General features: G+C 42.0%; 1 protein-coding gene across 3 annotated transcripts in view; it reads left to right on the plus strand.

Moving 5' to 3' along the window:
• LOC144828491 (uncharacterized) overlaps nucleotides 1-23,095 on the plus strand; it is a 148,897-nt gene extending 125,802 nt beyond the window's left edge. For all 3 annotated transcript variants that reach the window (XR_013610451.1, XM_078686709.1, XM_078686710.1), the window contains 2 exons: nucleotides 21,963-22,058; nucleotides 22,208-23,095. Coding sequence is in view for 2 of the 3 variants with exons in the window: in XM_078686710.1 (XP_078542836.1) it covers nucleotides 21,963-22,058; nucleotides 22,208-22,251 (140 nt within the window). In the remaining variant the exon portion in view is untranslated. The remainder of the gene's footprint in view (nucleotides 1-21,962; nucleotides 22,059-22,207) is intronic.
• Nucleotides 23,096-25,738: the final 2,643 nt, after the last annotated feature.

The raw sequence follows: 25,738 nt of genomic DNA on the forward strand, positions 1-25,738 counted from the left end.
TGGCAAAGGACATACTCGTGCACCCATCATCATCGCAGGTTCCTCACCCGCTCAGTCCTTGCGGTACCACTAACACAGTGATCAAAAAGGCCACGCACGTGGTGGTGGGCCCATTTTTCTGTAGTTCTGGCCTACATGCGGCATCCGAACCACCAGGACGGGCCATCACAGCGCTCGCAATGGGAGCAACTCTAAAATGGCGTAGAGCATGTGCGCCCCATCCATTTTATTGGTAGGGTCATGTGTGTTGTGACGCATGTGCTGGATGGGTGTGGTGTGGGTGTATACTAGCCATGAGGGAGTGTGTGTGTGCCATTCTGACAACTACACCTGTAACTAAGAAATCACTACAATGGAAATCTTGGCCAATGTAGAGTTGCTGTATTTTCCTGGAAGCGTAAGCCGAGTGGGCTGGACAGACTTATGCCAGTGCTGCGCGAGGCTGTGAACGATGACTCTGGAGCTATGGGCATGGCTCCGTTGTGAGCTATATGAGAAATCAACTGATTCGGGTGTCCGTGTTGTTGTGGTGCCGTCACCCGGGTCTTAAACGCAAATGTCATTATGTCTGTAAAGTCCCACAACATTGCCAACATGGAAGGTACAGGGTATCACTGACCCAATATTCATCCATAGTTGCACACATAAAAGATGGTGGACATGAAGCATTTCTGCGAGCATGAATGTTTGTTGTACATTCAGTGGTGTGTTGTAGCTGTAGTAATACAGGGCTATGAAAGCTTTAGGTTGCAGTTTTTGGCACATGAAGGGCAGCTAATATATATATACGTATGTGGTCATTTGGGTATACTGTCGAACTTGGTGCTGGAAATCAGTGTTCAAGGCTCAGAGTCGCGTCCACATCCTGTTATTATTATTATTATTATTATTATGCGTTCTTATATAGCGCTCGATTACCCATAGGCATCTCGGCGCTTACCTTGGGAACCCGTCCTGGCTTTTCCCTGTGAGATACCCGTACTGGGCATCCCCAGGGTGAAAGCCAGGCATCCCGCCGCGGGAGGGCCGTAGTGGAGATTAAGCAGGCTAATGCCCAGAGCTGCAGAGTGTGAACCCGTGATTCGAGTAGGCACCGAAACGAGAATTATCGAGTCCGTGGATATTTGGGCTCAGGACCCTGCCGCATCGGGAATTGAACCCTGGTCCCGGGTCTGACCTCTGCTTCAGGTCTGCCTCCTCTAACCAGTGAGCCACACTTTATGTTATTGTAGAGAAATGATGTAATCAACGTGTGCCTGAAAATGTACTGTAAATACAGTGCTCATGTAAATTGCTGATATACTTTTGGGTCGACTTCGCGTTATATAAATATGCTAAAAAAAAAAAATAGAGCAATAGCTCACACTTATAAATTTACTGTACACTTTGTTTGCAGTATTGTAATGATCCAGTTTGTACGTTCGTATTTGTAGAATGACCAAGAGAAAGTTATATAATCAAAGTTGTTGTCACTGGCAGAAGTAAGATGGTTGCATACACTGTTTACAGCACAATATAGTGTGGTAGGGCACAGGAGCAGCATTTTACAAACATAATAAATGCACAGACACAGATAGATAGTTGAAGTGGGTACGGGCACATGTGCTCGACTCCATTTTATTACTTTGCTGTTGGTAACAAGCAGAATGGTAATCATGATATCATACACATATACTCAATCATAAACGGTTTATGACTTCTGTTGTACAAAGGTAGGAGCACTATATGTGAAATATTACACAGAAGATTCTATCATAAAGGGTTCATGAGTTGTGGTGCACTAAGGAGGGTCGGTTTGACTAGAGCCTGCCATGATGCCTGGTTCAGGCAGACCGCGCTCGTAAGAATGTCTTTTGACAACTGAATTTTGCCTTAATAAGGCCACGTGGTGATTATTTATAGTGCAATGAGTCATTGGTACGTCTGGTGCTCAGCATGTGCGCATTCTGCGATGATGAGTGGTTTCAGCGGTCTGCACTGGAAGCATTGTCTATTGCCTACTGGACTGCATCATCTGTAATCATGATTGAAATAAAAGATGAAACATGTATGGAATATATTGTTGAAATATGTATGTTTCCGGGGGATTATAGTTCAAGTTGTGACCTGTGCTGTCCGCAGTGTAGACTGCCATTGAGTGTACCTTTGCACTTGCTGCGTGAATTTTATTATTCAACTAAATCTATAACTGATATAAAAGAAGTTTTTGAAGGAAGCATACTAAAGGGATATTGTTTAGGTTTGATAGGTGTTATACTTAGTTTGGTCTTGTACTCTGCAAATAATGAATCAACAGTCTATTTAATTGTGAGCTCTGATGATCGCAGTGTAGGCAGGAGGCAGCGGCTAGCAAGAGCCCACGGCCACTTGGGGTTGAGTAGAGCTGCACAGTATTGGTAATTTAGCGTATGTGGAGCCAGGAATGATAAGTGGTGTGCTGAGTTAGTGGCACCTGAAACAACAAGGTTCTATGGAGCCTGCGATGATACGTGGTCCGGGCAGGCCGTACTGATAGTAATGTTTTTTGTTTTGTGAATTAAGCCTTAGTAAGGACATGTGGCGGTGATTTTTGGTGCACTTAGTTAGTAGTACCTTTGGCGCTTAGCGTGTACGTACCCTGCGAAGATGCGTGGTCGGGGCGGAGGCACAGTAATTGGAGTAATGTATTTTGTCGATTGAATTCTGCATGAATTCTATTTAAAAGTGATAGTATGCCTCATTGCGGACATAAAACTGTTCACTCTTCTTTGCGATGATTTATGGTGCACTGAGTTAGTAGTATCTTTGGCACTGAGCTTGTATGTACCCTGCGATAATGCTTGGTCCAGGGGTGCCGCATTCATACCAATGTCTTTTGTCTATTGAATTCTGCCTGAATATGGTCACTTGGTGATGAATTACGTTGCACTGAGTTAGTAGTACCTTTGGCACTGAGCGAGTACGTAACCTGCGATGATGCGTGGTCTGGGCAGGCCGCACTGAGACTAATGTTTTTTGCCTAGTGAATTCTGCCTTAATAAGGCCACGGGGAGATGATTTGTGGTGCAGTGAGTTAGTGGTATCTGAAGAACTCAGCGTGTGCCCACCCTGCAATGATTCGTGGTTCGGGCGGGTCGCACTGGTACAATGTCTCTTGCCTACTGGAATGTGTCATGTGTAATCGCCATTCCACCTGAATCGTGAGCCCTCACAATGTAGATCGAAGGCAGTTGTCAGCACAGACATTGAGGAATGTTTTTTGTTGCATCCTTTAACAAAATCTGAGTACATAGAGTACAATTGTCTCTGCCTTAAATAAATCAAGGCTAAATTCTGTCCTTAGTGTAGATCCACCGCTGAATTCAAGTTGTGAACCCTGTAGTCCTCACTGTTGATCGAAGGCAGTAGTCAGCACAGACATCAAGAAATTATTTTTGTCAAATCCTTTAACAAAATCTGAGGATATAGAGTACAATTATCTCTGCCTTAAATAAATCAAGGCTGAATTTCATGCTGTCTGTAGTGTAGATCCAAAGCTGAATTCAAGTTGTGAACCCTGCTATACGCACTGTAGATCGAAGGCAGTAGTCAGCACAGATATCGACAAATGATTGTTGTCACTTTTTTTAACAAAATCTGAACACATACAGTACACTTGTCTCTGCGTTAAATACATCAAGGCTGAATTCCCTACTGTTCGCAGTGTAGATGCAAAGCTGAATTCAAGTTGTGAAACCTGCTGTCCACATTGTATATCAAAGACAGTAGTCTACACAAACATCGAGGAATGCTTTTTGTCACATACTTTAACAAAATTTGAGGACAGAGTACAATTGTCTCTGCCTCAAATAAATCGAGACTGAATTCAATGTTATCTGAGTGCTGATGCAAAACTGGTATCAAGTTGTAAACTCTGCTGACCGCAGTGTAGATCGAAGGCAGTAGTCAGAGCAGACATTGAGGAATGTTTTTTGTTGCATCCTTTAACAAAATCTGAGGACTTAGAGTACAATTGTCTCTGTCTTAAATAAATCAAGGCTGAATTTTATGCAGTCCGTAGTGTAGATCCAAAGCTGAATTCAAGTTGTGAACCCTGCTGTCCGCACTGTAGATCGGAGGCAGTATTCAGCACAGATATTGCCGAATATTTTTTGTCACTTATTTTAACAAAGTCTGAGGACATAGAGTACAATTGTCTCTGCTTTACATAAATGAAGGCTAACTTCAATGCTGTCCATATTGTAGATCCAAAGCTGAATTCAAGTTGTGAACCCTGCTGTCTGTAGTGTAGATCGAAGGCAGTAGTCGATACAGACGTAAGTCTGCGGTGCTGTGGCGCTGAGTTTGCAATGGGCCTGTATCAAGGAGGCACGTGGTCATGGCGGCAGCCACGTGGCAAAGTGAGCTCTTTCGCTGTGGCAGAGTCTTTTCTCTTTGCAGAAGTGAACCACGCCCAATGCGTAGGCTAATTATTTATACTCTTACGCTGGAGGTGCATACGTTGGACCAGCCCACTCCGCTTCTGCTTCAGGGGGGGAGACAAGACAGATACATGACCAAGATATTCCCCAGAGTCTGAGAAAATATGGTTGCGTCCACAGTGCAGTACACTACACGTATCAATAGTATATCTACACACAGAAAAGTTTTTGGTTTGTATAGTGAGTTGTGTATAGCATATCACTGGCAGTGTTAGCATTGTGTGCATTATTGTTGATGTGAGAGTACCCTCCCTTATACATAGTTGATTGCCACATCTCTGAACATTGAGCTAGTGTGCTGTTGAGGGGATATATTATTTTGGGATGGTCCGTTGTCCTGTTTTACACTGCCTCTGAGGTAGTAGAGCGGGAGGGGTCAGGAGGGGTGGTTGTAGTGGTGGTGGCGCTAGGTGTTGTGATTTTGTTGGGTGTTGGAAGTGCATAATTAGTACCTCTATTACATATTTGTCTTTAGATATGGGTGTGAGTTGGATGTAATTCACACAGTATATAGTCGACGTCCTTACACTAGTTAGATGTTGATATTAATTTGTTAGTGGTAAATGGAACTATTGCCTGTTTTGTTAGGTAGCATTGTAGATTTGGTTTGTTGTTGAAAGTATGGGAAGTGGTGTTTTTTTGTTTTTTTCCTACGAGAACGCCTAGTTTGTATATTATTAACGTTAGTTGTGGTTCTGGATTGTAGCGATTTTCTTGGAGGAAGGAATAAATTGAAGAGTGATAATATTTGCAGTTTTTACTACGTTAAGAACGGGATGATAATTAAAAAAAAATAGAAAAAAAACGATATGCTTAATGAACATAATTAGGAATTATCATTTAAAAAATCTTTGAAATTCACTAAAAAATCCATAGGTTTCAGGCAGGTTATAGTTAGGAATTATCATTTAAAAAAACCTTAGAAATTCACTGAAAAAAATCATAGGTTTCAGGGGAATTATAGTTAGCTTGACATTTCACTCATACAAAACCATTGAAATTCCTCCGTTATAGTTAGTTGTGCTAACTGTAACTCTTGTGCCCACAATCCACTGGTGATGATGTCACATATTACATCATTCATGACATGGTCAGTGACATCAATAATGACATCACTGATGATATCTCAAATGACATCACTGATGACATCATCCACATGACAATCAGATACACCTCATCATACACTAGTATAACCTTTCATCACTCAAAGTAAAATACAGAGGACAATATTGGAATCCATTGACGCAGCAATACAAGTATCTAAAACCCACTCGGTGATTCCTAGATGTACACACACATCTATTCAATTACCTATAGATTCACTCATACATGTTGTCAATGATCAATAGAACACTATCAGATATACTTATACACCTATATTGACATTACACACCAGCACACATCCTATTCAGTTATGCAGTCATCCTACTCACTTTTGCATACAATGTATCATATTTACATTTAGTCAGCTACACACTTATACAAATAGCACTTCATTTATTCATATAGATAGTAACTCATACTTAGTGTGTTATGAAATCACTATTACAAGTATTCAGTTATCTATACAGTCACTCATGCAATCAATGAGTCTTATGTACAACTGTCACATGCACTGCCTTCTATTTTTATATTTGCTCATCACCACACCCATAAAAATATTCACTCACCCAAAAAACTATTATAACACGTAGTCTTAATGTCATATACCTACTGAATTAACTATTCACATATCTTTGGGCAGTCACAGATCCCCCACCGAACCACACACACAATCACTCTTCTATACAAATAGTCAGTTAACTAATCAATAACAAATATAGACTAGTCACTATTCAATATATTTAGTAAGGCACTATAAATTAGTCAAGTAAACAGTCAATCACACTCCTACTAAATCCTCCATCAAGATAGGTATCTATCCACTGATTCTTAAATGTAGATTGCTATATATATAATATATATTTAAATAACAAACCAAACCACATTCACTGAATGATGTCATCAGTGATGTCATCAGAGATGTCATTTGAGATGTCATCAGTGATGTCACTGACCATGTCATGAATGTTGTAAAATGTGACATCATCACCAGTGGATTGCGGGCGCGAGAGTTACAGTTAGTACAACTAACTATAACGGATGAATTTCAATGGTTTTGTATGAGTGAAATGTCCAGCTAACTATAACACCCCTGAAACCTATGTTTTTTTCAGTACATTTCTAAGATATTTTATTTATTTATTTATCTATCTATTTATTTTTAGTAAGCAACTCCAATTAATACATATACTGATAGAGAAAGAAACATACAGGTATCTAATTTATAAAAAGATATCAAAAGAAAGATTTTACTAATTAATACAAAATAGCTAAGATATAAATTCCAATTCATTACAGTCATTATATTCCAACAACTCAATAAAATACATATTATAATGGGCACATTTTATCTTATACACTTCTTGTGGTCGTACTCCAGGCTGCTATTGGGGACCAGATCTTACTACCTCGTATTCTAGTATGTCTACCCCTAGTAGCATAAATAGCTTTTTTCCTGGTTATATACCCTTAGGAAGTGAGTTAACCACATTTGAAAGATCGGTGGATTTACATCTTTCCAGTGTGCTGCCAGTATTATTCTATAAACCGCTGTACCAATAAACGAACATGATTCCTCTTCTATGCTTAAATCAAGAGTACTATTGTAGCCAAGAATATAAAGGGTTGGTGATTCTGCCACTTTATGCCCAAACACCTCTTCCCAAAATTCAGATAGCATTTTTCAAGAGATGCTAGTTATTCGCATTCATAAAACATATGTATTAGAGTAGCTGGGCCCCGTCCACACCTAGGACATACGTCATTTAACCTTTTACCCCATGCATGGAGCTTAGCAGGGGTATAATACAAATTATAGATGGTTTTATATAGATGGGCCTTTAGGTTAGATGATAAGAGCAAACGTGATGTTAATAGTAGGCTCATATCAATATCAACATTTGGGTTAGCCAATTTACCAGCCCATAATACTTCCATATGTTCAAGGTCGTCTTTTTCGAGAAGCAAACCATGTATTGTACCAATTCTGGTTGTGTGCTTATTTATAGTCTCTAGGAGTGGGATATTTTCTAGTGTAATTTTTGGAATTGTTAGACTCAAAATAGTATTAACTTGAATGTATTTAAAGTAGTCATTATTAGAGACCTCAAAGTTTCTCTGTAAGTTTAAAAATCTGACATTTGGGTCATCTCCCAAAAAGTCCCATGCTGTAACAATCCCCAGGCTTTCCCATTTCTTAGCGATATCGTCATTAGCCTGCCCAGGTAATAGCGAGGAATGCCACAAGGGAGTATACCTGTTGAATTTAGGGATTACCATGTATTTAGAGACTTCCCCCATACCTTCCATGCATTAATGTTGACTTTGATTTTTTTTAATAACTTGGCTCTTGTTGTCTCAGCAGGAGCCCTCAGGCTTTCTCTCCAATTGATAGTTCAAAAAATGATGGTATTTCTATGCCCCCTGTGTTCTCATTGTCATCCGAGGTATAAAAAAGTGGAGCCATTTCTTGGAGAAGGGCAGCCCATAGATAGAGCATCATATTAGGGATTGCTAGACCACCCCTGTCTTGTGGCAGCAATACATATTTCAGAGACCTCCTTATTTTTCGGTACTGCCAGATAAAGTTAGCCATTTGTGATTCAAGAGATTTAATAATATTGTCCTCAATAAGTAAAGGTATGGCACGGAACAGATATAATACCCTGGGAAGTATATTCATTTTTAGAAAGTTTCCTCTACCAATGATTGACAAATGTAGGCTCTAAATCTTTTCTTATATTCATCAATAGAGGTTCATAATTTAGTTTTCAAATATTTTGGATCTTTGTGCTTATACATACCCAAAGGTAAACTGCTGTTTCTGCTTTTCTGAGATCAAAATAATCTATATTATCTGTACATAGGATGATCATTTTGTCCTTATTAAGAGAGTACCCGGAATAATGACCAAATGTCTGTGTAATAGCCTCTATTTCCACAATTGCTTCAGACGGGTTCGGTGTTAGTACTGCCACATCGTCAGCATAAGCGAGTATTTTTGTATCATATATACCAACAGTAACTGGTTATATTGCGTGGCTCTGTAAAAGTTTCACAATCAGGGGGTTAATATACATAGCGAACAGTATCGGGGAGCATGGACAGCCTTGCCTTGTTCCTCTCGTTATCTTAATTATCCCGGATTCAATACCCATTACCTGGAGCTTAGCTGTTGGTTCTTGATACATTGCTCTAATTGCCTTAACAATCCTGGGCCCAAGAATATTCTGCTCCAATACACCCCAAAGAAATTCCCACGACACCCGATCGAAGGCTTTCTCAGCATCGAGAAGGATCATCGAAATCCAGCCCCCCGTCTCAGCCATGATATCAAAGAGTGAGATAGCTCTTCGAGTGTGGTCCGTGGTACCCTTGCCGGGAATAAAGCAATGTTGCCAGGGGGAGATCAGACATTCGACGACCCTCTCGAGCCGATTAGCCAAGATCTTAGTATATAGCTTTGAGTCAGAGTTGATCAGGGAAATTGGATGGTATGATGATGGAAGATCTGCGGGTTTACCCTTTTTAGAGAAGATGATTATATTAGTTTCTTTCCACGAATCTGGCCGAATACCGCTCCACTGCATACCAATGAACAGATCCAGTAGGAAAGGCAGTATTTGTGCTCCTAGAATTTTATATACCTCTATGGGGATTCTATCGGGGCCTGCTGCTTTCCCTGAGGCAAGGCCGGATAGAGCAGTATGTATTTCTGCAAGGGTGATTTCTTTCTCAAGATCTTCTTTCGTTATAATATCTATGGCCCTATTCCATCCTGTGCTAGTTGTAAATTCCCTTAGGAATATTCCAATTTCATCAGTGACGATTATTCTATCCGTTTGATAAAGTTTTTGATAGTACTGTTGAAATACTTCAACTATGTCACCGGGTTTAGTGTATTCATGGCCTTCTGATTTAGTAGATGTAATCGTATTATTAGAAATCCTCTGTCTAGTGCGTAGAGCAAATTGTTTCCCAGCCCTCTCTCCGTTCTCATACATATTGCTTTGATGTGCTCAATAGAATTCTGCCGCTTTCTGTGTAAGCCCGCTTTTTAGATCTGTTTTAATAGCAGCATTCGGCACATCGTATGTTTCCCATCCTCTCCCCGAGCTATTGATGCAACGTGTTCTTCCTCAGCTCTGGCTAGCTCTGTCATCAGTAAACGATTTTCATTGTCATGTTCTTTTTTAATTCTGGCCACATAACTAATTGTCTCCCCCCTAAGGGTAGCTTTAAAACAGTCCCAAATCACCTCCCTAGAAGCACTAAAACGATTTAAATCAAAATATCCTTGCGCCCAGTTAGTTATAAAGCTTATGTAGTCTCTATAAACCAAGAGTTTCCTATTGAAAGTCCAGTTTGAGCGTTGTCTGGTAAAACTAATTAGATCAATTGTAAGAATTAAAGCATTGTGATCAGACATTATTTTCGGCCATTTACACACTGTTGCTTGATTAGACTGGTCCCTTGTGACTAATATGTAGTCTATTCTGACATACCTATTGTGGGGGTGTGAGTAGTAAGTGTATCCTGGATCGGGTTGGTTTTTATGATCCCAGATATCCACAAGATCATGGCTATCTCTAAGATGACTGATAGCATTAAATACTCTTGGTTTACGGCCTGAACAAATTTGTTGGCACTGTTTTCTAAATGCTGGCCCTAAAGAGATATTAGGATCCCACAAAATACAAGCGATCCTGGCCAGGTAGCAAGCTCCAATTCTAGACTTTCAAAAATGTAAGGGTCATCCTGGTTTGACCCATAGACTGAGCAAATAGTTATACCCAGGACCAGCTCTGCACTAACCCATCTCCCCTGAGTGTCTGCAGCCTTACGTACGGCTTTTCCTAGGGAGATTTTGGCTAAAATAGCTGCACCACGAATATTCGATGTTTGTGTGGAGCAGACAAGCACATTGTATCCACTAATTTTTAATAGATCCCTCTTATCCCAGGGCAGGTGAGTATCTTGGAGACGGATTATGTCAGCCGAATTTTGCTTAATTATTTCACTCAAGCGTGCACGCTTATTTCTATCATTGAGCCCTGCCACATTCCATGTACATATCGTTATCTTCCCCATTATAATTTGCAGTTTCCGTAGAGCCTGTATTCCCAGATTGGTAATTTTTTTTTTCAGCCCGGACATCTTGATCTTTTGTGCATCTTTTGTTAATTTTACAAAGTTAAATATATCATTTTTAAATTCCATTTTCGAATTGGAGTTGCTTTTTTTGTATGTTTTGGCCCCCTGCCCTCCCACCACCATTCCCCCCTTTCCCCACCCTCCCCCCTCCCTCCCCACACCCATAGTGAGGCATACTAGAGTATTAGAGTCTGGTGGTTATTAGCATGCAACACGTGCTCAAAGCCCGACCTAATATTTTTGGTTTATACACATACAAATATGGAATTATTCATATCATATATGCTGATACTGGGCTTCATTGTTTTCTCTTCTTTCCCACCACCACCCCCAGAGAGACTCAAGCATTAGATTAGATATGTTACATTTCATTCATTTCATTTCATTCTTATATTTTCTTCACATTATTCCGATTTCAGCAAAGCTGACTTAGCTTAGCTTAGCCCATCAAGGTACTCTTTAGCTTTTATTTCAGAAATAATAAAATTTGTTTGGCCTCCATAGATTACTTTAAGCCGTGCCGGGTTATTGAGATAGGCCTGTGCCTTTTTATCCTGAAATGGCTTGATTAGCTGGCGTAGCCTCCACCGTCTTTCGACAGTGTAATGGCAAAAATCAGGACGCACAAAGTAGGTAATCTCATTCCTAGTGCGCTTCGCCTCAGGCCTGGCTTTCTCAAAAATTGCCTGGCGGAGTAAAAAATTGCCAAAAAATACAAGGATAGCGCGGGGGTATGTCCCGGGTTTCGCTGGCAGCTTCAGAGTGAATGGCATACGATGGGCGCGCTGAACCTCTACATCCCAGTTCCAACTAGAGAGCTCAGGCAATGAGTCCCGAAGAAGATTCACCACAAATAAGCGTATATCCTCCCCTTCCACTGCCTCAGGGACCCCCAAAATACGTAAGTTATTTCTGCGCTGGCGATCTTCGAATTCCTCGAGTTTCCACCTGACATCTGCCAACTCAGCCTCATACGATTCTACCCGTTCTTGGTTCGAAGTAATCCCTAACTCATTAGACACTATTCTAGACTCAAGCTCAGTCAGTCGATCCCCAAAAGTGCTACAAGTCTTGGTCAGTTTGCGCACAACCCCTTGTACTTTACGTAAAGGCTGCCTGTGCCTTGCGCCCATCCTGTGAGGTCTCCTCTCGATGAGATGCGATTGCTTGAAGGACAGTATCAAGGGTTGGGGCAGGTGGGTCTGCGAGTGCTGGGTGCTCTGTTTGTTGTGAAAGATTAGGCAAGCATGAGGGACTCATGAGTTGGTTGGTCGGGGTATAGTCCCAATCTAGGTCTGTCCCCCCGTTATGTCTCTTTTTCCGCTTCACAGTCGTTTTGGGTCTAGCATTAGCAGCTTTTACTTCTGCTTTCTCGCCAATAACATTTTTTTTCCGTCAAGCATGATGTAGTGTCATCAGACCACTCCGCTTCCTCCGAAAAAGGAAAAAAAAATCACTAGGGTCCTTCTCAAAGTCTGCATCGATATCAATATTAATATTATTTTCATTCATTTTATTCGAGTCCGCCACATCAGTATTGCTGGCACTTATTGCTGTGCTGGGGCCTGCTACCATAGATTAGGGGTTTTGAGGTGCTTGAAGATTTGAAGCCGAATTTTGTGGAGACTGCGTTTGGTCATTACTTCTAGAATTGCTACTAGCAGTTATGTTGAGTGCCCCCCCCATCAGCACTTATGCCAGTGTCATTGTTCCATATCATAAGGGAGGGAGGTGGTTGCATACCTTCGTTTTCTCTGACGCCCGCCACCCGGAGAGCACTAACGCTGAGAACGGGGGTTGAAGCTTCCACAAAATGCTCTCTTGGTGTCGCTGGTGTCGCTGTAATCAATACTTCAGGGCTTTCATTTGCCAGCTCCACAGTCCGCTGCTCACTGGGGAGTTACAGGCTTGCTCTTCCCATCCGCAGTAGAAACCACCGCAATGGAGCGCACACCGCTAGCCCCTCCTCCGGATCGCCCCTCGGGACTCTGGTACTTGTAGTTTAATAGTGGATCACCCAGGTGGGTGCAAGTCGGTACTTGTTGGACTGATGAATCTCTAGACCCGATACATGTCCCGGGTTTTTGGGTATCGCCCGAGACATGGCTCGGGTTTCGGGATAACTTCCCTCATCAGTAGAGAAATGGTTAGGGGTGGAGGAGAAGGCCGCCAAACAACCGTCAATGGCCTCGATGCCCGAACCGGCACGCAGGGCAGCATCCAGGAGCCCGTCGGCTCAAAGCTCAATGGAGCCAATTAGTAGAAACCACCGCAATGGAGCGCACACCGCTAGCCCCTCCTCCGGATCGCCCCTCGGGACTCTGGTACTTGTAGTTTAATAGTGGATCACCCAGGTGGGTGCAAGTCGGTACTTGTTGGACTGATGAATCTCTAGACCCGATACATGTCCCGGGTTTTTGGGTATCGCCCGAGACATGGCTCGGGTTTCGGGATAACTTCCCTCATCAGTAGAGAAATGGTTAGGGGTGGAGGAGAAGGCCGCCAAACAACCGTCAATGGCCTCGATGCCCGAACCGGCACGCAGGGCAGCATCCAGGAGCCCGTCGGCTCAAAGCTCAATGGAGCCAATTAGTAGAAACCACCGCAATGGAGCGCACACCGCTAGCCCCTCCTCCGGATCGCCCCTCGGGACTCTGGTACTTGTAGTTTAATAGTGGATCACCCAGGTGGGTGCAAGTCGGTACTTGTTGGACTGATCCGCAGATCCGCCACCGATGGGCTGGTCAGATTTCCCTTCCGGGCCGCGGCTCGTCCCCGCTTCGGGGTCACAACAGCCTGAACAGCCTTGTCTGCGTTTCCGCCATCCGTCCTGCCGGCCCGCTCCGCGGTCTCCCGCTGTGCTAGTCTCGCTGCTCCAGCCCGAGCTACAGCCGTTGCCGACGCCGAGGCGATTTTGGGAGCCATGTCCACGTCGCTTGTGGCTTCAGCACACCCCACAAGGTAGGTTCTGGTGCTGAATCCTTTGCTCGCTTTAGGGATTGTCTTAAGTATGTAGCAGAGAACTGCCAAGCCGATCACCGTGCCAAGAGTAGCTAATCTGTTGTAAACTGGCTTCTCTGCTTCTTGACGTTTCTTTTCTGGCATCTCTGCCTCTCATCGTTTTTTTAACAACGTTTAAGCCTTCGTATCATTTTCAGCAAGCTTTGTCGGTACACACTGTGTCAGCCATCGGAGCTTTGAGCTTGCGTGTGCACTACGGTTTCAGACAAACCGCCATTTTGCCTCAAACTATATCTTTCTAAGGTATTTTAAATGATAATTCCTAACTAAAACCTGCCTGAAACCTGTGTTTTTTTTCAGTGAATATATATATATATATACATATACATATATATATAAATGCATATGCATATACATGCATTTATATATATATGTGCATATGTGTGCGTGTAGAGTGAGGTAGAGAGGTAGAGGTGTCGAGGTAGAGAGGTAGAGGTAGAGAGGTAGAGAGGAAGGGAGTAGTGGAGAGAGAGGTAGAGAGAGGTAGAGAGTGAGTAGTAGAGAGTAGTAGAGAGAGTAGCAGAGAGTGAGTAGTAGAGAGTAGTAGAGTGAGTAATAGAGAGTGAGTAGTAGATAGGGAGTAGTAGAGAGTAGTAGAGAGGAGATTTTTCCAGCTTGAGGCAGTTGCACGGATGACGATTCAACAAAATGCTTTGGGAAGCAAAAGGGACATCACACACCCTTTGGCCTTAACACTATCACAGGAAGTTTGATTGCATGACACTTGGTCCTGAATCTTCCCAGTAAGTGACATCACATGACCATCAACATGACAAAATCACAATAACTGACATTACTACAGTTCCATAATAAGTGCATGGTTAATTTAGCAACACAACACAGACACATGTATATTTTAGCATTCATCGATATTAGGGTGCTGACTTGACAAGCCTGGGGAACATTACTGTTTTTTGTTTGATTTACATAAACAATTATGTGATCGTCTGAAGAAGATACAGTGGCACTAAATACAGAACAGTACTGGGAACCTAAATCATTTATACCACAAGCTGTCATTTAATAGGGAGAGGTAAAACAGTTATTATAAAAAGCAATAGTAGTTATGTGCACAAGTGTTAAATGATATAGACTATGTAGAGAATATGCACTACGTTATTGCCTCAAATCATTCCTCATTGTTAACACATGTTGCTTTACAATCTTTTGCAAGGCACTAGTACTCATTCAAAGCACAGACGTCATGTTTTTATTCAAAGACATATATTCACAGTGGTTAATCAAAAGGGTGCACTTGCTGATTTTTTAATATGTGATTAAACAATCAATCAATCAAGCAATCAGGTGTTTGTTAAGCGTGACTACTCACCCGTAAGGGTCTCAAGGTGCTGGGGGGCGGGGGGTGTTAGCAGGCGCGAGTCCATCAAGGGGGAGGTCTGTCCAAGAGCCTGGTTAGGAGGTTTCTTGCGAAGATGGGGAGCGATGTTGTCTGTCTGAGGTGGAGTGGCAGGGTGTTCCATGCTTGGGCCACGAGGAAGGAGAAGAAGCGGCCTCCCAATCTGGTCTCTCTGGTGCGGGGGACCACAGCGTAGGAGAGCTGGGCAGATCCTGAATTTGAGTCAGCTGTTCGGGTAGGCTGGTTCCGGTGTCGTGGAGGGCCTTGTGGACGAGCACCTAAAGAATAATGTGAACAGGCCCCAGTAGAAATGCAGAAACAAACCACTGCTGATCAAGGCACTGTATGCCGTCTGTTCTTGAAGTGGTGGTTGATGATTTTTTAAAGTGATGAGGCATAATAATTGCTATAAATTGTACCGAGTGAGCAAAGTGAGTGAGCCTGATCTCTTTAAAGAATGGGTCAAGACAATTTCGAAACAAATGGGGGAAAATAGTGCGTTTTAAGCACAACTTTCAAGTTTTTGCTGAAAAGCCATAGGCTTTCAAAGGGCACGCATTAATAGTCAAGTCCTTTCATGGTGTGCCAAGACAATGAAATTGATACTCCACAGATGTTAATCAATTTTTTTCTTCAAAATATTCTATGGGTGTTTCTAAATGTCTCCATTTATCTAGGCCATAATTTTCACATTTGTGCTACCTTAGCCAAAAATTATGCATAATATCCAGAATTTTACCATTACTTCCATCTATATTCCATTGGCAATTCATATGTCAAACTTTTCATGTACAATATTAGGGCCAGCGTATTGTTATGGTTGCCCACCTCACATATACCATGCTTTTGATCCTTTATGCCAAGAATTGCTTCCATTGTGGCAGCATCAGCATGTTTTAATGGGTGTCCCATATGGCAGGTACTACCTCTACTATGCCAGTTACAAGTATCACTTATACAGTGCCGGTGCCAAGTATTTTGTCATAGGTGCCTGTCCTGCTAAGAATCACCTCTAGTATGCCAACACCAGTATTTTGCCCTGGGTGCCTTTAGAAGCAAAGAGCTAATTTCAGTCTGTAAGGGCCAATGGCTGCTAACAAGCAGAAAACTAGGTTCGCAATACTTACTTACTCATTAATGTTAATTTACTCATTTCTTCTAACACACATTTTCTTGCACTCATTCTTACTCTCAATAATTCTCACTAACTCACACTCACTCTGAATAAGCTCATACTTTTTCATTCACTCAAAATCAATTCCTCTCTATCTCTCACTCTCTATCACTCATTCTCACTCAGACTACCTTATTTTCACTAACTCTGAATCACTCATTCTCACTCTGGGTCTCTCAGCCTAGCCTCACTTGCAATTACACTCACTTATTATCACTCACTGTTCTTCATTTTCACTCACACTCCCTCACACTCTTTAACACTCCCTAACACTCATTCCTACTTTTTAATTCTTGCTCACTTGCCGCTAATCTTACTTTCACTCAATCGTGATAACTCAACCTAACTCACTCACATTCACTTACTGATATTAAATCTCTCTCATTCTCGCTCATTACCTGTCTTTCACTTTAATTTACTCACTTTCTCTCAGACACATCCATGCTATTACATACAAAGAGAAACACACGCTCACATATGCATGCTTTCTCTCACACAAAAACACTCCTATCTACACATTGGAATGGTAAATAAAACAAAATAGCAGGCATGTAATGCCTTAGCATCATGACATATAAAGACGCATTCATGATGAGGTATGTGCAAGTATATGTCTTCACACTCTTTCTCATTGTCTTTTCTTTTTTGCTGATGTGGCACACCATCAAAAAAAGCTTTGTGATGTTAAAAGGTCTGCATTGGCCACAAACAGGTGATTCCTATTGGCTTTATACATGTTTGCTATATGAGTGCCAGTGCAGCTCTCCAATCTCACTAACCACCAGCTCATTCTATGCCTGCCCATTTTCAGCTACCAGGCAATCACCCCAAAGATCTCCGTTATGCCCAGGCCTCCTTCTTGCAGCAGCAGCTTTCTGAATGTGAGATACCCTCCTTCTGTAGGAGCTGCTTTTGCAAAAGCATGCTGCCAGAGGCCGGGGAGGTGGTTGAGGCATAGACTGGTGATCACCATTAACTTGGAGTAGGATACAGAGAAACTAAGCAGCACAGTAAACCGAATACAGAGAGTGGTCCAAACAGGGAACCCCCGAAACCCTCCCCACATTTAGGAGAACAGGACTTTCACAGAGTGAAAGGATGGAAAAAGCAGTGGGACAACATTGAACCTGTTATTCTCTACTGAAGTATGTAACTGTGGCAGTCATCTTGACAATAAGCTTTCCCTTTCGAAGATTGAAGTTTTTTATTAACTGTATAATTAATTAAAATCTTTACAGTAAAAATGAACAGTATAAACGAGCTAAAACCTGTGATTTCAAACCTTGGTACAGATTCAAATTTGACACCCCTCCCCGAGATCCGTGTAGGTTTCCCCAGCGCGTGAGCGCATGTTCTTTGTGCCATTTGCGCCCTGAAGATGATCTAGTTTGCGGGGCTCTTAAACTGCCCTTTGTGGCCCGCTAAGTGTCTCTCGAGGGGCACAGTTCTCATCGAAGGCATGCGAGGAGAGTGCTGCTGGTCCATCGTTGGTGCGTCGTTGAGAGAGCCCTTTCGAAGTACCACGTAATTTATAAGAATGGAAAGATTACATAAAGTCTGAGGCAGGTAAGTATGAAATTCACTATTAAATATGTTAGATCATATTCTTCACACACACAGGCACACACACACAAACAAAAAGGTCCCTTGAAAAATGTGATCTTATAACTATAAAAGTGAATGCATGTACTCGTTTAGATCACACATGTAATTTTTTTTCTCCTGACACTTGTGTCACTTTTCATGTGGAAAGCCTACTTTCCAAAATGCCAACCATGCTTTAACGCTTGAAATGTCCTCTGAGCAATGTAAAAGAAGCACGTGCTTTACACTTTACACTTTCTGCGCTGTCCCTTTCCTGTGCAGGTTAAGAGTAAACGAGGGGACACAGGACAGCAATAGAAAGTGCTGGCACACACTTAGGACCTGAATCACAAAGGGGCTCCGCACTTGTGGCAGTGGCTCCGCAGTAGCGCTGAAATCGCAGCACTTGGGGCAGAATCTCCGCAGTGAGATTCTGACTGGAAAACGCAGCCTCTCTCATGACTGCGGGCCGCCGCCACCATTACGGAGACCTTTTGTGAATCAGGCGCACAGAGTCCACCCTTTATTTGGATCTTTATTAGGACACACAGCTATCATTTCTTGACATGTGAACCTCTTGCACTCTCTCTTGTGATCTGTAGCTTCCAGATGACAGTTGCTGCGGCATGTTCTCAACTTTATGTTTAATGCTAGCATTTCTGTAACTTTTTGTGAAAGACGCAGACACCTGATGCAGAGATTCCAGTGATAGAAGATTGATTCTCTGCTCCATGCTTCTGTACACGTTCTGTTACAGCTCTTGTGGGCATCATCCAAGGAACTACATTTAATCAGGGTTACAGGTATATTTGTTTATATCACTGGTGTGTTTTACAATGTATCAAATGACTGTGAACTGCCTCACCCTAATTTGAAGCTCCATGTTGTTACTCAGAGGTTTGAATTCAAACATGGACTCAAGTCTGAAACTAAGAATTAAGGCTCAGTTCTAGTCAGTAGTGGGGAAAATGGAAGGACTCTGCTTATGTTAGGGGCAATATGAAAACTTGGACACATAGCTCAGATGTACACTCACGTGCAACAATAACCTCAGTTGCCATAAGCTCCTTTATCTGAACATTGGGATATTTCTTACATAGGTGTTCTTAGAAATAGTGAGCATTGCTGCACGAAAGTTGCAAAAGACACTTGAAGGTGGACAAAGCTACAGCTCTCTGACTGTGGACATGGGGTTTCCCCACTGGATGCCTGAACAGCCCCATGAAGTTGGATGTAGACCCATACGTCAATGTTTTTCGGTCTGACAGGACTATCTCCAAATGCCGAGTGGATTGATATGAAAAAAGACTGTGTTCATAACCTTTGCTGACAGTTTCTTCCTGTGAGCACAATTCCCCTCTTTGGAAGAGGGGAGTGCAGAAGGGCAACCCATGGACATTAAATGAACATTTAAAGCCTGGAAATGAACTACACATAATGTTGGATCCTTCTGAAGGTCACCGGGTAACTCTGTGCCCCCAATTCCCCAAAGGTCCACCCTAGGCAACTTGACAACTGTCAGCAAATTGTTTTTGGGGCAGAATTTCAGTGTGTCATCCAGCACCTTCTTGCCTAGTTTGGGTAAGACCTTCTTATGAAAAGTGACAACTTTATTTGCATGGAAGTGAATAAGAATATATATTTGAAATCTGATCAGTTAGAAGAGCATGCATGTATTCACAATTACAGAATAGCCTACTACCTTTATCTGTAATTTATTCTGTCCCTTACAGTTTACGTAGAGGATGTAATAATGTAAACAGGTAGGTTGGTATCAAGAATGATGCAGCTGATGAAGGGAAAGCAAACCATAATACTCTAGCAGTGCATTTGGATAACTAACTAACCAATTAACAATCCATCTTTCATTGAAGTCATGCAGGCCCCTAATTTCAGATGGAGAATACCAAGGCACCTGACCAGCTGTTCTATCCAGACTCATTCTCCTGTTGTAACATTATATGCCAGTTCAATTCAATTCAACACTCTTACTTCGGTAAAAAGATACCATAAAAAAGACATACAAATGCAATCATAAAATACATTCATATTCTTAAAATAATAAATACATAAAAACAAAAACTAAATATTTTCAGAATCACACAATTTCCAAAAATCAATACAAATGCTTTAAAATCTTAAAATTTGTGAGTCATTATCAATTGTACAACATAAAATTCCTAATCAAATTAGGCAACTACTCCCATTTTCTTCTGTACCGGCAACATACTCGGTAAAAACCTCGATACTGCAAAAACCATAGGGGCCGACAAATCCGTCTGAAGAATTCCACATGCCTCCAGGTGCCTTCTGACACCTAGATTTCTGAAAATTTGAATTTTGTAAGCAGGACAGAAAACCAGCATATTGGCTACAGATTCTCATACAAATTCACAAGATGGGCAGCCAATAACCACGAGGTCTGATGACTATAACCATCTTGAGGTGAAAGTGCTAAAAGGTAAAGTGCCATATCTAAAAAGAATGTAAATTACCGGGCCAGATATGGTTCAATATCATCTAGAAAATACTTGGTAAAATAAAAATCCTTTGTCATTAAAATGCGCCTGTTATTGTACCCAATTTTGATAAAGTTAGGGGCATATTAAGCCAATAAGATCTGAACAGTGATTTCAATTCAATTACTGAAATGAAACAGCAACTGTCCCCGGGGATCTTTCCGCAGATTTGCTAAACCCAATTAAGAAAAGGTTTCTCTGACATATCTCATGCAGGAGAGATCTGCCGTAGCAGGATAACTAAGGATTTCCTCAGGACCTTTACGGTAATATATCAATTTGGGAGTAACCCAAAATCTCCTCCCACAAATTAGGGGTCTAATTGCTGCCCGTTGCGAGATTGGTCTAAAGTCAGCATCAAACCTTAGGGGAATCAGGGGGGTGCTGACCGAAATAGACAGCACCTGCATCAAAAAACGATTTGCTTCCATATCTAACAGTATAATATCTTTGGGACCTCACAGCTCCTCTCCATATAAGGGCACCCCCTAGGACTGATATGAGTAAAGTTGGAGAACTGGGGAAAACGGTTTTGCAGTGGAGTCCTCAATAAATCTTCAACAGGCCACCAATCTGCTACTCTAATTTTAAACTTCACTTGGAGATATGATGAGTTCAATCCATGTTCCTGTCTAAGGTGACACCCAAGTAATTGAAAGTTTGGACCCATCAAGTGGTATCCCATTCAGCATTGGATTCGATCAGGAGATATGGCAATGATAAATATCCATATACTGAGTAGTGGACACAATAACTTCCAATCTCCTGTCACTACAAAATTTGCTAAACTGGTCCAATGCTCTCTGGATCCCAGTGGGTGACTTATGAAGGAGAGTGTCGTCTGCAAACGTGAGGGCAGGAACCCTCATGCTTGCTAATTTAGGTGTGTCATTGTCGGACTCATTTAAGTAATTAACGAGGCCATTAATAAACAGGGTGAAAAGGTTCAGGCTAGGACACAGACAGCCCTGTCACACACCTTTACTCACTGGAAAAGGTACAGTCACCTCGCCAAACTTCCCACAATGTATCTGGGCATAATTACATTCATGCAAGCGCTCTATGATTCGACATAAATACTCAAGTACACCCATATCACTGAACAAAGATCAGAGATTTGCACTTAGGACCAAATTGTAGGCTGCTCTAAGATCCACAAACACTGCGTAGCATCTGCCTTTACCAATTTTAACCATCTTCCAATATATTAACTGATACCTAAAAATGTGATCGATGGTTTAGGTACCAGAGTGAAAACCTGCCTGGAAGGGAGATAAAACCTCTTTGTCGTCTAGCCATTGTGGAATCCGAAAAATAATTACTCTGCTAAGTATTTTCTGGGTGGTGTCAATTAGGCTGATAGGCCTATAATTTGCAGGGTCCTAAGGAGAACCATTTTAATACACAGGAAAGGTTTAGGCTGCAGCCTATGTGTGAGGAATCCGCAGGTCCATCAAAAAGACATTATACACCAAGGTAAATAAGGGTCCAAATTGTTTATTTCTTTCAAAAACAGATCTGCCGGAATGTTATCAATACCTGTGGCTTTATGGGGAACTGCCTTCCTAATTGCTTGCTCCATCTCTTCACAGGTACAGGGGGAAACACCTCAGAGATGATAGAAACAATCAGGTCAAAATATGGGTCCAAAGGGTTCTCTGGTGGCAGTTCACTACCTTGTTGGAGGAGTGAGTATTATCTAGCATACTGGGAAATCCATACCTCTGTGGCTATATTGTTCCCTAACTTGGTAGCCCCTTCAGCATTGCCTGTTACAACAATATTCCAAAAGGTGCTATGTTTTTTTTTCTCATTATATGTCCATTTTCTGTTTCAGTTATGCATGGCTTCTGCTGCTCTTTTCCTTTGCACTCTTGTTGAACCTTATCAAGAAGACGCTTCTCTAACAGAGGACTGTTCATTTATTCCATTGGTGTACTTTGAGGCCCTGCTTGTGCCTTCCCTGTGTTTCAATCAACTTAATTGAAATATCACCCAATTAGTCTATACCATCAAGAATTCTCTTTGTCGTTCTCTGGATGAAATATAGTAATGCGTGATGTATTTGATTTGAAATGCTTTTATTATTTCATAAAGATAAAATATACAGAAGAGGTCCAATTATGAAGTATGGTTTCCATAGAGAAGACAAGTAATTATATTTATGTTGCTTCATTATGGAGTACAGAATTATGATTTAATTATACATCTGCATTAGAAATATTTTCTACCTGGCATGTTTCCTATTATATTTTTCAGTTTGCTTTACTGGGCCATGGTTTCTCTTTATGAATGTATTTTTTCACTTAATATCGCTCCATTGGCACCTGTCAGAATATGATTAGGTCTCCTATTTAGAGTTTGGCGAACAGGCTACTCCTCCAAAATATCTCCTGTGTTACAAGCGTCATGCACTTTTAATAGGGTGTGAGCAGGCTATCCTTTCTTGTTTGTGATGGAGTACCCCATGTGCCAAACTCTAGAAAAGGCCATAAATCTGTGGATGTCAGCAGCATTAGTACGTGAAGGCCTGTCATACTCGGGCCTCTAATACTCTTGTCAGATCAGTTATGAAAACTGAGGAACGGGATAAATAACCCCATAGTTTCTGTCTGGTGCATCAGACAGCGTGTAATGTCATCTCCAATTTGGTAAAAATGATCAATTGAAAATCGTGTTCTAAAAGAAATTCTGCCTGGAACATTGAAATATGCCGCCAGTATTGAACAACATATTTTCATTTTGTGAATTTATTGATTTTGAGACATGGAGCAGTGTGTACCTAATTAAACTATATTGGCATAAGTTGAAAAGGCCTTTTCATTCCTTTTTACACATTTTGACAAAAGAGCCATTTTTACCTTGCACGTTTGCCATTATTTCTCTAATACATCTGTGACACCCAATCCTATCAAGGGAAAAGAAAGGATAAGAAAGTTGGCTGAATATCCCGCCTAGTAATGGGGTTTTCCACCGCACACAACTGATCACACATGTTCTTTTCAAAAGAAGGTTCTTGACACACCCAATGATTTCATTTTCTGACCTAACATCCTGTGATGGTGTTATCAAAAGATATTAGTATCCAATTGAAGTATAGAATGTCAAGCCTATACAGATCCTTCATACATATCAATGTAACGAGCTAGGGCAAGGAACAGATACATTTTTATGATAATCCATCATTTAGACTTATTTCTAAAAATGAAGAAAGTCAGACGCCTGATGAAAACAGGCAGACAAATCTTCCTTTTAGAGAAATGATGCAATATCTTTCGATTGAAATTGAAAATCGTTTGAGGACACCTAGCATTCTCACATTAGAGGAAGCACGGAAAGGCCTGAGATCCCGGACCAAGGAGAAGGTTGTTTTCAGACTCTCCTTGAGCATTGTTGGATTTACAGACATTTATTTATTTATTTATTTATTTAATATATTTATAAAATGCTCAATCATTCCTGAGGGATAGCCCAGTGCTAGACCTACTATTGAAGAGACTCCATCCACCACAGAAGCCATTAAAGGGGAAAAAGCCAATCTCTTCAACACCTCCGAAAGGTTAACAAATCTGAAGTCAAACATAGATTGAGAGGCAGGGTATTCCAATGAATTTCTGCTAGAAAATTAAAAGAGCAGCCACCCATTCTAGATTTCTCAATTCACCTGCTATGTATAAGAGAATGTTTAGCATAGAGCACACGCTGGCTTGTAGAAGGTGACTCTGTCATGCAGTCGCTGGACTGGTGTCATAGAGCACTCTGTGCACGTCAAGAGAATTTAGACAGATGACAACAGAGCTCCTGCTGTGGCTATTCAGAATTGATTGGAGGCGCATGAATAGATATTCAGCCATACCAACATACAGCACATTTCCATAGTCTATCCTATTTATAATCAAAACTTGTACAATATTCCTTTGCCACATTACCATGATCCATAAAAAATAGTCTGCCAAGTGTACTGAGGAGTCCAAAACAATTGTCACACACAGCATTTACCTGGTCTTGCATGGGAACAGAGTCATCAATCAGGCAGCCCAAATTCTTAACAACCCTTTGTGGCCTTGGTGCAGGGCTTAACAACGAAGGCCACCAAGAGTCATTTCAAACTTTGCAGGCCCCACCAAACAGCTGGATTCATGTTTTGTCTGCATTAAATTTCAGACAGTGTGCCTGCCTCCACCTTGCTACTTCCAAAATGCAGCAAACTAAGGGGCCCATTAGGATGGTGGGCGGACAAACGACGTAAAATGGGACCACCCGCCATAAGTCGGCGGTCCCATGAGGGCCATTATGATGCGCCCGCCATACTGGCGGGCGCATCCCGCATTTTTTACATTGCGTCAGGCAGTGCTGAAAGCACCGCCCGCCACAATGCTAAAAATGCACATTGTGCACTTCAATGCACAACGTGACAGGCACCCTGTTGTGCCTGCCACGTTGTACAGTGAAGTGCAGGGGGATACCATAGGTACCCCCCAATGTGCACCCCCCACCCCCAGAGTCCCTGGGGGCCCGCAACGGGCCCCCTCAAGACATTCCTGCATGCCTTTCCTTGGCTGCGTTGCTGCCACGGTAAAGCATGTCCCCACACACACCCTAATATGGATGGCAGTGTCTAACAGACACCGACACCATGTGAAGCCCTTTTCCGCCCGGTCAACTCCTTAACCGGGCAGAAAAGCTGCAGACAGTCTTTCCGTCCACCGGGGTCACCCCGTCATAGTAATATGGCGGGAGGAAATAGGTGGTGGGCGGGGAAGGATGTCGGGCAGATCGCCACTGCCCGCATGGCGGTGGCTATCCACCCGACATCCTAATGGGGCCCTAAGTTCCCTTGTGTGTCAGTATGCCTGTCATCAATAGAAATAATAAGCTGAGTTTTATCGGCATAAGTAAGGACCTTAAACTCCCAGGCATTGACAATGCACACCATGGGTGATACATAGACATTAAATGAAGTGGGGCTCATGGAAGACCCAGAGCAGCCCCACAGTGTAACAGCAGTGGACGAGATTAAAAAAGGGGAAGCTGTACCAAATGCAATTGATTGCTCAAAAACGTTCAAACCCATGCACGGTAATAGAATGCCGGCCAACTTCATGCAGTTTCTGTAGCAAAATACAGTGGAACACAGTGTACAAAGCAGCAGACGAGTCTAAGAGGGTGAGAGCCACAGAGTTACCCTGATCGACCAAAGACCTGATGCTGTCCGATACAACCAGCAAGGTAGATTCAGTTATGTTGTTAGCTCTGAACCCAATTTGAGAGGAATCCTGCAGATTGCTACCCTCCTAATAGTGAGATAGTTGTATGTTAACTAATCTTCTCATCACCTTTGCCATAAATGAGAACAGCAAAATAGGAT

The sequence above is a fragment of the Lissotriton helveticus genome, chromosome 4_1 (genome assembly GCF_964261635.1).
Source record: "Lissotriton helveticus chromosome 4_1, aLisHel1.1, whole genome shotgun sequence".
NCBI classification, from domain to species: domain Eukaryota; kingdom Metazoa; phylum Chordata; class Amphibia; order Caudata; family Salamandridae; genus Lissotriton; species Lissotriton helveticus.